The sequence below is a fragment of the Dromiciops gliroides genome, chromosome 4 (assembly GCF_019393635.1).
Source record: "Dromiciops gliroides isolate mDroGli1 chromosome 4, mDroGli1.pri, whole genome shotgun sequence".
NCBI classification, from domain to species: domain Eukaryota; kingdom Metazoa; phylum Chordata; class Mammalia; order Microbiotheria; family Microbiotheriidae; genus Dromiciops; species Dromiciops gliroides.
The window spans coordinates 75,002,043-75,014,359 of record NC_057864.1 but is presented as its reverse complement, the minus strand read 5'-3'; the positions used below and the strand labels follow the sequence as shown (position 1 = coordinate 75,014,359).

Here is a 12,317-nt window from a genome sequence, read left to right as displayed (position 1 = left end):
GTGACTGGAAATAAGCCTAGAAGCTACAAATACCCATTTTCCAAGCCTGGAACAGCTGAAAAAAAGATGGATAAAAGAAGCAACTCTCTGATTCTAGTATTCCCTCCACAGCTTCTGCTTTTTCTGAAATTCTCCTGCCATATTTGTGGATTGTCTTCAGCATGACTGGATAACTTCTCCACCAAATGTTACTCCTCTCCAGACTAGGGTCTAGCCATGCAAATCTAATTACTCTTCCTGGCAAATAGAGCTCATCTTCCATTTCTGGGTCTTTACGGTGGATGTCCCTTGTGTCCGCTGGAGTTTCTGTTCTCCTCACCTTTCCTTCTTAGAACCCTTGGCAAAACTCAGCTTAAAGGCCATTCTCTGTGCAAGGCCCTCCCTAGTCCCCTCTCTGTTAGAATCTCCCTTTCTCCTTGGGGTTACCTTCCTTTTATTTTGTATGGGTCTCCTCTATCTATTTATAGATATATTATCTACCCCATTAAAATCCAGGTTCCTTAGGGACAAGGCTTCTTTCTGGCTTCCTTTGTCTTCCCTGCATTGTGTCTGGCACATAAGTGCTTAATAAATGGTTATTGATTGACTATCAAGTTTTTTTTTGTTGTTTGTTCTGTTTGTTTTTGGTGGGGCAATAAGGGTTAAGTGACTTCTCCAGGGTCACACTGCTAGTGTCAAGTGCCTGACGTCAGATTTGAATTCAGGTTCCTCCTGAATCCAGGGCCAGTGCTTCATCTACTGCACCACCTAAGCTGCCCCCCTCCCCAAGTTATTTTTAAGGCTTAAAAACTAGAGTCCTAGCTGTCTCTCAGGAAGCATTAATCGGATGTTCCCTAATCCGAATATGAGACTCATGTAGTTCATAGTCAAGGGAGGGTAGGGAGCCCTCCCCAAATAATCACATTGCCACCTCATTTATGGATGCTGAGAAGTGAAGCTGAATTCAACATTTCCCAACTATAACTCGCACTTTAAATACACAAATTCAGGCAAACAAAAGTTAGCATTAATGATCCAGTTTATTAGGGACCTGATTTTACAATCTATTTCTTTTTCTTTTTCAAAATAAAACATTTCACTAAAAAATGGAGATGATAAAGGTGACTCAGATTTTCACCTTTGTTGGCTCGGATGAAGCCTGTACTTGAAGTTTAAACTGGACTGTATCAAAGGCCGCTGTGAGGACACACTTCATTTAAGAGCAGTCTTCCAAAAGACCAATCAGATGTATCTTGAAAACCTTATAAATGAGGGTGATGACTCTTTTGGAAGGAATGCTGCTTACTGCAAAGTGACAAAAGTCAGTAAAAAATGCTATTGTTATTCCTTTCCCCTATGGATAGAAATGTAAGGTTTCAGTTCAGTACTGGGGAAAACTTTTTTTTGGGGCAGAAATGACTGGATCATTCCTAAGACAAAAATGGCATCCATAATTATTGGTGGGAGATAAAATATAATAAGGAAAAGGTGTTGGACTAAGTTTGTTGAATAGATTGGAAAGTACTGAATATGTCTCATTTATATGAAAAAATAGGGTGATAATTAACAAAGCTGCTAATCTTTTCCCACTTTGTGTATACGTTCATGTCTCTTCATCGTGCTTGACTCAGTAAAGGAACGACCACAATAAACGCAGGAGTATGGCTTCTCCCCAGTATGAATACGCTGATGGCGCCGTAGCGATGATGATCGGGTAAAGGTCCCACCACACTTGTCACAGTAGAACAGACGTTTACCTGAGTGTGTGTGTTGATGCCTTTTGAACCTAAGCAGCTGGATAAAGGCCATGCCACATTCCTGGCATATGTATGGCTTTTCCTGCTGGTGGATTACTTTGTGTTTGGAAAGTAGCTTTGCTTTGTGAAACCCCTTACCAGGTTCTTTCCCTCCTGGCTTTTGGTCATCGTCATCTGAACTCTGATAATCGGGATCAGCTTCTTCATGTTCATTTTGGTGGTTTGTAGAGCAGCTATTCTTCAGGGTACCATTCCCTAAAACCACCTTGGAGTGGTCAATCTTGTGAACATTTTGTAGATGTCGACACACATCTGCTGTATTGATGAATCCTTTGTCACATTCGGGGCACTTATGTGGCATATCACTAGAGTGGATCAACTTGTGCATGCGTAAATTAGCAGCATGGAAGAATTCTTTGCCACAGATGGGGCAGCAGTAAGAACATTCAGCTGTGTGGATCTGTTTGTGTTCCCGTAGTCTAGCTAGATCCTGAAAAGATGTGCCACACTTCCTACATCTGTAAGGGGAAGTTTCCCCAGAGATAGGCTCATCAAAGGCATCAACCAGGACAACATTTTCATCATTCTCACTAAGCTCTCCCTGAGGGTCTTCTGGAATATCCAAGAAAGACACTTCTAAGTCTTCCCCCTCACACTGTAAGTCAAAATTTGTGCTGGAGTTGACAAAAATCCCTGTGGTGGATTCGCACCGTGTCTGGCTGCAGGTTTCATAAGTCTCTTCATCTTCACACTGTAGTTCTACTGGGAGCTCTTGCTTCCCTGAAGGGCCTGCAGAGCTGCAGGGTGGCAGAGAGGGTGGAGAAGAATCTTTGAGCTGGAGGCTGGATTCAGGACTCATTCTTTTGTAGCTCAGGCTCCCGTCCTCAGAACGCTCCTCTGCTGAAGCCTGGGTGTCACCACCTGACTGCCAGCCTACCTCGACATCCATTCTGTGCTGCTGCTAGACCTGATAGTTGTCTTTGGCTTTTCCTGGGGGGCCGCAGTGACTTACATCCTTACAGGACAGACTTGGAGCACCTTCACTTCAGCTTCCAGACACTCTATGGAGGGAAAAAGCATGAATAAATTTCAAACTCTAGTCCAGAACTAAAAACCCTCTATAATCTGACTCTACTGATGTGATCCCATTATTCTCTAATGTGGGCCCTTTGTACCAGTTAGGACATTTTTCTCACTGACCTTTGAAAATACATCGTATTCCTGCCTTCACACCTTTGCACATACTGTACCTTTCTCCTTACCTTTTTTTTTCATTTTAACTGTATCTATCCTTCAGGATCTAGCTTACATAAACCTCTATACAAGGATTTCCTCAACCTCCCTCTTCCTCTACTGAGTTCTATCTTCCTTTAACTCCTGCTGCATTCATTTCCTATGTATCACTAATTTTGGTACTTAAAACACATCATGATATTACTTCTTGGATGGTTCATGTACATATATTTTCCCTGTCTTTCCAAACTACACTACTGGAAAGCAAGTATCATGCCTTGTAATTCAAATGCACCTGCCCAGTGTAGGCACTACCATATATATAGTAAGCACTACCATTCATGTAGTAAGCATTACCATGCATGGAGTAAGCCCTAAGCAAAATCACAAAAATGGAAGAACATTTAAAGAATTCAAATGAAAGTAACAATTTTGCTTTTAGTTTAAAATGAAACAGGTACAAGGACAAGACTATTCTACCTTGGATTTTATAATTACATGAGTAGCAAGAAATACTCTGACTTCTAACTTCCTCCCCCAAACCATAAAGAGCTATTCCTGTTTTTGTACTAATTTTATATTTTATATATATATGTATATATATGTGTATATATATATATATATATATGTGTGTGTGTGTATATATATATATGTGTGTGTGTATATGTATATGTATATATGTATGTATGTATATTTGCCACAGGCTTTGCTCTCAAAGAGTTTACAATATAATTGGAGGGGAGGGTGGAGGATGGGGACTTTAATTCATTTAACCACAGATGTTTCAATGAATTAAATGTGTTCTTCTAAGGTACTCAAAATACTGGAGCCACTAGCATATGAACTATATGGGTTTTCAAGTAACTCGAGTCTTTATGTTTTCAAATTTATTTACTCTAAGAATTTAGAGTAGGGACTTTACATAGATTCCTAGCTTTTCTTTTTTCAGGCTGGTGAATATCTTTATTAGGTGCTGGCATGCTTTCTGGCATTCATGTGAATAGCAATCAATACTATTGATCTCAAAGGCAATATGCTGAGAGCAATTACAAAATTAAGCTGAACACCATTAGGTCAGACCTACAGATCAAGACACAAGCCTGCACACTAAAATAAACCTTGAATAATTTCCCTCATTTCCTGTCTCTCATGATTCTGTCTCAAGCAATACTAAAAGAAAATGAATAATAGCAAGCAAATGAATTTAACAATAAAAATGAATACTAACAAACAAATTTAATTCCAAGAAAATATGGGCAGCTAGGTGGTACAGTGTATAGAACACCAGGCCTGGAGTCAGGAAGACCTGAGTTTGAATATGACCTACAACATTTACTAGCTGTGTGTGACCATGGGCAAGTCACTTAATCCTGTTTGTCTCAGTTCCTCATCCATAAAATGAGCTGGAGAAGGAAATGGTAAACCACTCTAGTATCTTTGCCAAGAAAACCCCAAATGGGGTCATGAAGAGTTGATCATGCCTGTCTGGAAAAAATTATTTGTGGTAAAGATTAATATTGAAAGTTTTAGCTGAATCATTTGGGAGGGGCCACATCTGGCCCACCCTGAGATTACGTATGCTACTGAGAAGGACCTCTCCTTTTGGGAGAGGTAAAACTGAACACCACTGGAAGGGAGGCAAATTCCAGGAGGTGGGATGTGTTCAAGAGTTCTTGCTTTTGCAGTCTGGCAGATCATTCTTGTGGTGTCCTGAACCGGGAGGAGGCATGTGTTTTGCTCTGTTTCGGGCGACTGCATTTCTAACAAGTAACTGTAGACTGACCAGGGTTAGTGAGTTTAACCCTAAATTCCTTTGAACTAGCTTAATTGGGAATGCTCTGGGATTGCATAGGCTAAGCTTAGAGTTAATACTGTCTGTAGGTTTACTTCCTTATTTCCTTAATTGGTTTCACCTTTGTGGTTTAATTAATCCCCAAGTAATAAAACCTGATCCTTTTTGAACCAAAGCTCAGAGGCTCCTTTTCTTATTGGCTTGGGAGGAATATATAAAAAGGAAAGTTCAAAGGGGAGATTAAACCTAAAAGAGTCCCTCATATTTCCAGGATCCTAATATTAAGGTGAGTCACCCAAATAACGCTCTATATATAAAATTTTGGCCCTCACACCTGAAATGACTGAACAACCACCACACACATACAGCCTCAAATATAGATTTATTAGGAATCTTCCTTAATGCTAATGCCACATCTCAGTACAAAATGCCCTCACTCCTTAGGTAGTTTTCCCCTTTTGACAACAAGCTTTTTTTGTCCCACATTTTTAAGCCATATTCCTTTCTTTCTTATGGACATGTTAATATCATATACCAAAATGCAACAAAACCTAGAGTCCAAATGAAAAGTTAGATATTTGCAGATAAACATGTTTCAATAGAACCTCCCACTTTCAAAATATAAATGTTAATTTCACTTTCAATTGCTTCAGGCAACTTGTACCTACTGTACATAAATGGAGGAAAGTCTACCCAAAAGTTTAAAAAAGATAAAGCTTTGGAAGTACATAGTTTTACATGTCAAATTCCATTACAATTTTCATATGAGAATGGCAGGCCCCAGATGATGGTTCACTTAATTTCAAGAGATAGTTTAACTATTGGGAATGATTATTCTGATGCTATTAAATTTGAATCTTCTAATATTCTAGTGGTTGTGTATTGCAGCAATTCTACTCTTTACTAGCACTTCATCCAGAGACCAGAGCAAGATGTTAAATTTAAATCAGCCATTTTTCTTATCAGTTGGAAGGTATGATAAAAGGTCTTGTGAGAAAATAGATAAGAGCTAATAGTTTAAAAGAACTATAATGATGATGATGACAATGGTGATAAAGGAGGCTATATATCTATTAATTTTCACTGTTGCAGGTATCTGTTCTTCATTACCTTGTACATAATTAAGAGATGGTTGCCTCACTACAACAAACATGACAAGAAAACTCTGTAGCATTCATTCATTCATTGGCTTACTGATTTTAAGCAACAGTCAATTCAACAAAATCTTTTGGAGAGTTCTTTGTTTTTGGTTGTAAGAGAATTTGACCAATTGCGGTTTCAGAAAAATGCTATGGTACATTCAATTCTAAGTTGCTTAGCTTTTACCAAAATTAAAACAGTGAGTCTGGAAAAGAAGTCTCCATGTCACCTTAAAGAAAATTATTTAATAAGTTCAACTCATTTCGAAGGGTATCTTCTCTAGTGGAATATGAAGGTTCTCTTTTTGTACCAATTTGTATGAAGAAGCTATCTAAACAAGCAACAAAGGAAGCAGTAATACAGCGGAAAGAGCTCTGGGTTTAGTCAGAGGACCCATGATGAAATTCCAACTCTTTCCCTGTGATCTTAGACAGGTCGCTTTACCTCTCTAGCATCCAGTTTCCTCACTGAGGTTAACTAGATCATCTATAAGGTCCTATCCACCCCTAAATCTACAATTTTTTTGCGGGGGGGGGGGGGGGGGGGGGGGGGGGGGGCGCGGCAGGGCAGGGCAATGAGGGTTAAGTGACTTGCCCAAGGTCACACAGCTAGTAAGTGTCTAGTGTCTGAAGCCAGATTTGAACTCAGGTCCTCCTGAATCCAGGGCTGGTGCTTTATCTACTGCACTACCTAGCTGCCCTTAAATCTACAATCTTACTAGAAAAAAAAAATCCTGCTTCTAAAAACAGCATATGGATCTACAAATAGTCAGAAGGAAAGCATATGTCTAATGAGAATCTCTATTCCACTTTAACAATGACAACAAAAATTATTGTTGGCACTTGGGAGGTTTTTTCAGTGAATAATTCCTATATATTCCTGATAGATGGAAAAAAAATTCCTGTCTTAAGACATTCTGATGATTTTTTTTTTTTTTAGTGAGGCAATTGGGGTTAAGTGACTTGCCCAGGGTCACACAGCTAGTAAGTGTTAAGTGTCTGAGACCAGATTTGAACTCAGGTACTCCTGACTCCAGGGCCGGTGCTCTATCCACTGCGCCACCTAGCTGCCCCTCTGATGATTTTTTTTTTGTTTGTTTTTTCTGTGGGGCAATGGGGGTTAAGTGACTTGCCCAGGGTCACACAGCTAGTAAGTGTCAAGTGTCTGATGATTTCTTAATGAAGACTAGAGAAGTAATTTCCAAATATCCTTCAGAGAAAAAAAATAATGTAATAATGGCTAATTAACTATAAAATATTTAATGATAAATCAATTAATCCAATGGGCATTATAAGTGGAATTAGAGATTTTATAATATATACAGGGTAGCACACTTGGTTTTTCTATTTTAGAATCCCATGAATTGAAGAGACAAGTGAAATTCTAGCAGGAGACAGCTTTTACAGGAAAGAACCAACTTTCAAGGCTGAATTTTTTCAGAAAAGGTATTAAATTGTCAGATAAGTGAATTTAAAGGCTATTCTTCAGGGAATATTTTAGTGAGAAGATGAAGCTCACTTTCTGAGGTTGTTGTTATAGAAGAGAACTGTTTCCTATAAACCATTTCTTGGTGCCACTAACAGAGACAGAATCCTGGCCTAGTGATATTAAGTAGGGCTCAATATGAAGATTTTTAAGATCATTTTTATACCATGAAGCGGTACGGGTGGATCTATTCAGGCAGTTTTATCTTCCATAAAGTTTGCATCCCCAAATTCTTTTTATGGAAAGATCATTACTTAAAATAAATATTTAAGACTAATACATAATGAAGTATCCCCATTTTGCCTTCAATTCAATCATGCTGCTAGTAGGTGGGTTTTATACATTGTCCAGCAATTATATTCAGAAACATTCTTATCCTTTCCATTTAAACAGTGCTTCCTAGGAAGTCTCCCTAGAACAGAATGCATATAGTTTCCATTAATTAAAAATTTCAGAACAAATTGTTCCCAATGTTCCAAGTTCTGCTTAAATTTTGAAAGCCATTTTTTTTCCCCTGAGTAACTGCAATGATCTTTCAACATCAATTTGATTATTTCAGAATGGAACCCCTTCTTCTCCATTCTAATCCCCATCAATCACAAATAACCCAGAACATTTCACATCAAACCTGCATCAAATCTCTCATTTCAGATGTGGTTTTTATATCTATTCTGTACAAGATAAAACAACACTAAGCTACTAATACATATTATGCTCCAAGTTATGTTTTCTGAGGCTGCTGGGAGCTAGAAGAATGGGGTAAAAGTGGTAAAACAGAGATAGGGCAGTGTAGGAATCACAAGAAATTCTAGGAGGTCAAAAAAAGAGCCCAAATCTAACACTATACCATTCTTTTTTTTTTTTTTTTTTTTGTGGGGCAATGGGGGTTAAGTGACTTGCCTAGGGTCACATAGCTAGTATGTGTCAAGTGTCTGAGGCTGGATTTGAACTCAGGTCCTTCTGAATTCAGGGTCAGTGCTTTATCCACTGTACCACCTAGCTGCCCCCAAGCTTCCTTTTATACAGTATTATTTGTACATCTGTTAACACACATTAAAAACACTTTCTCCCTTTTGGTGGTTGCCAAGATTTCAGCTCACCATTCTCAGGCCAGTGCCTACGCTGAGATTTGTAGTCCAGAACTGTGGTGTGTGTGAAGAGTCTGGCACATCTCTTAAAATAAAAATGCCCCAAGGGCAGCTAGGTGGCACAGTGGATAAAGCACTGGCCCTGGATTCAGGAGGACCTGAGTTCAAATCTAACCTCTGATACTTGACACTTCTTAGCTATGTGACTTCGGGCAAGTCACAATCCTCATTGCCCTGCAAAAAAAAAAAAAAGATTAAATAAAAAAAAATAAATAAAAACACCCCACTAGTTCCCCAAATTTTTGTCGTTTCCTGTAGTACAAACATTTACTTAAGTGAGAATTATGAAGAAAATAATTGCTTTGTTTTATTTGGTTGGGGAATTTATTCTAAGGGCTGAGAATTATAGGGACAAAATTATGGGTTAAATAAGTACTGATGGTCAAAAGAAAAAGGAAGGAAGAAAAATGGCTTGGCTTCTTTATAAAAATTAGAATCAGACTATGAATAAGAATTTTATTTTTCTGAAAACCAGCTCTCCGTTGATGTACCCTATTATTAAAATAGAGACAAGTACCTGTGTCACATCAATATGTTAGATCTATATTGTTTCTTTTTTTTTTCTTTCAAACTGTGCCTCCTGAGATGGATATATTTGAACCTTTAAACGTATTATATCCAGCTTTTTTTTTTTTTTTAAAGGAGTAAATGGGGTTAAGTGACTTGCCCAGGGTCACACAGCTAGTAAGTGTTAAGTGTCTGAGACTGGATTTGAACTCAGGTCCTCCTGACTCCAGGGCCGGTGCTCTATCCACTTCACCACCTAGCTGCACCTAAATGTATTATTTAAAAGCTTCTGAAAAACCTAAGAGCTATTTGAAAGCCTGAGCATACCTAGCACCTGACATTTACAGAGTAGGCCATGTTTGTCACATGAATAATCCCCTTTGTGCTTTACAACCCTGGGAGGCCAGTTGTTTGGGCACTACTATCTGTTTTATTTTTTATTTATTGATTTTTTTTTTTTACGGGGCAATGGGGGTTAAGTGACTTGCCCAGGGTCACATAGCTAGTAAGTGTCAAGTGTCTGAGGTTGAATTTGAACTCAGGTCCTCCTGAATCCAGGGTTGGTGCTCTATCCATTGTGCCACCTAGCTGCCCCTACCATCCGTTTTAAAGAGGAAGAAACTAAGCCACCGAGGTCAGTCTTAGATTTAGACCTGGAAGGAAACAGAGAGGTCTTCCAGTCCAAATACCTTCTTTTTACAGAAGAGGAAACTAAGACTGAGGGAGGGAGAATGATTTGCCCCAACTTACCCAGGGATGAAGAAGCAGAGAGTGGATTCAAACCCAGGGCCTGACCCCAAATCCTGTGCTCTTTCCTTGGCCCTACTCAACCTCCTTTATCACCATTAGTAAATTCATCATCATCATCATTATTCATATTTAACTAAAATAAATGAATACACACATATAAAATGCCTTTAATCAAGCAGAGTGTATTGTATTAAGTGCTGTGTACTTCCCAGGGACTCTGAACACTTCAGCACTGAGAAAAGCATCTCTGTGACACCAGTATTCTTCTGGTAATGTTTTTTGGCTGTGAACCATGAAAAACCATGATCTCAGAAGAATTAAAATTACAGTAACCCCCCCAAGGTAATGGAAAGATGCACAGTGAGAGCAAGTAGGCTATAGCATGTTACTAACAAAGACCAGCATGATTAAGGATTTGTATGACCCCAAAGGAAGTGAGCTGGTCATCTGAGTTGTGGAAAGCAGACTCCATGTGGAGTCTGAAGGCCAGTATTCAAATATTAGTTCTTTTCCCACTTACTAGTCACCAGTGTGATCAGAATTTGGCAGTCATCTTTCCTTCCTGGGACTCGGTCTCTTCACCTGTAAAATAATGGGGGTTGAATTAGATAACATGTAGAGTCTCTTTTAGCCCCCAATCCTATGAATATATGCAAATGGACAAACAAGCTGATAACACCTGTACCCCTCCAAGATACTAATGAACAAGAAGGCCTCAAATGCATTGGGTAGCTCCTCTATGGAGGGCCTAAAACAACACTGAAGAAGACTCTGCACAAGATGAGATGACACAGAGGAGCTGCGATCTGCTTGGATATGTACACACACTAATAAAATCACAGATTTCTCAAAGTATCAAAGAACCTACAGTATGCTACCAAAGTATTTAATCTTTCTTCACTCTTAAACTCTGGTGTGTCACTGACCTCTTACTATCATGTATTTAATCTTGTGAGGTACAGAACTCAAGGCAGGCTGGGATGCAATACAAAGACGAAAAAAAGAGACAGTCCTTGTTCTCAAGGAGCTCACAATCCAATTGGCTGAGACTAAACATATGGTAGAGTGCAACTGCGGAGTGGAAAGGCCTCAAAGCCATAAGGGTTCAGTGGGACAATGAACGGCAAGGCCCAAGGGTCCTCATGGCACACGAGAAGATTGGATGGTAGTGCCTACCCGGGTGAAGTGTGTGTAATTTAAGATTCTAATTGTGGATTCTAATCTGTTCCCCCAGTTTTGTGGGAAACTGACTAAAATCACCGATAAAACGAGTTTAGGTTTTTAAGGGTTTATTGGAAAATAGAAAGAAAAAGATTGAGAACAGAATTCCAACAGCCTGGCATACCTATCTTTCCTCAAATTTCCTGTTAAGTCCTCTGTCGTCGCCGCCACCACCACCAAGTCAGGAACCCAAAAACGCAAGAGCTCTCCGCACAGGCTCCCTCTCCTCCTTCCTGTCTCCTCCCAGAAAATAGGAGGCTCCTCAAGTTGATTGGCTGGTAGCCTTAACAGACAGCACCCATGAGCAAACGTCATTTCCTGACGCCAAGGAAAAGCCACAATGTCTCTGAGGCATTTTCCTCATGGTGGAGCTTTCCCACAGCGAGTCTCCAGTAGGTGGCATCATTCCAATCATTACAAGTAGCAAGACAGCTGAGAAGGGCCCATTTTTTTTTTTTTTTTTGCGGGGCAATGGGGGTTAAATGACTTGCCCAGGGTCACACAGCTAGTAAGTGTCAAGTGTCTGAGGCCGGATTTGAACTCAGGTACTCCTGAATCCAGGGCTGGTGCTTTATCCACTGAGCCACCTAGCCGCCCTAAGAAGGGCCCATCTTACTGGCAGGATTGTTGCTGATGAGGCCTTACTTATCCAAGTGGCTCAAGCTTAGCAAAGTTGGGGGTCTGCCCACTACTACTGGACACAAGAGAGAGGCAGGAAGGGGGCCCACGAGTTCAAGAGGGATGAGGATTCTGGGTTTTCTCTCCTGCAGGGGGTGGCAGGTGTGGTCAGTGTCCGGCCAGGAGGTAATACTGGGAACATGGGTTTTGAAACTTACATTGTATTCAAAATCACCATACACTGACAAAGAGTGGAGATTAGAGAGCACAGAGATCAGTATAAAACATTTGTCTTAACTGTCATAATAGAATAATCAGGCACCAGCTGCCAATTTCATAAGATGATTACATATTGACCATGTCAATGAAAGTGTGGGGACAAAATGAAAACCATTCATTGACATGCACGTATAACCTATACCACTTCAAGGGGGGAAAAGGGAGAAGAGGAGTAATCTTTTCCTGTGCAAGAAGTTGAAACCACTTTATGATCATAAGACTTTTAGAGTGAGGAACCAGATGAGGAAACTGAAGGCCAGAGAAGAATCTTTCTCAAGGTTACACAGCAAATAAGCAGCAGAGGCAAAATGGTTTATTCAGGTCCTTTACATCCAAATCAGGGGGTCGTCCACTATCCCATGATTCCAAGCACAACTTTATCTTTACCTAGCCAGCTACTCTCTTAGT

The 12,317-nt window shown here is 39.8% G+C and overlaps 1 protein-coding gene across 1 annotated transcript; it reads right to left on the bottom strand.

Moving 5' to 3' along the window:
• Nucleotides 1-1,000: 1,000 nt before the first annotated feature.
• Nucleotides 1,001-10,376, bottom strand: LOC122726347 (zinc finger protein 501-like). The gene is made up of 2 exons (XM_043964016.1): nucleotides 10,312-10,376; nucleotides 1,001-2,797 (listed from the first exon to the last, which is right to left on the bottom strand). Exon 2 carries the CDS (start codon nucleotides 2,683-2,685, stop codon nucleotides 1,555-1,557), a length of 1,131 nt encoding a protein of 376 aa, XP_043819951.1. The 5' UTR covers nucleotides 2,686-2,797; nucleotides 10,312-10,376; the 3' UTR covers nucleotides 1,001-1,554.
• Between the last annotated feature and the right edge of the window lie 1,941 nt (nucleotides 10,377-12,317).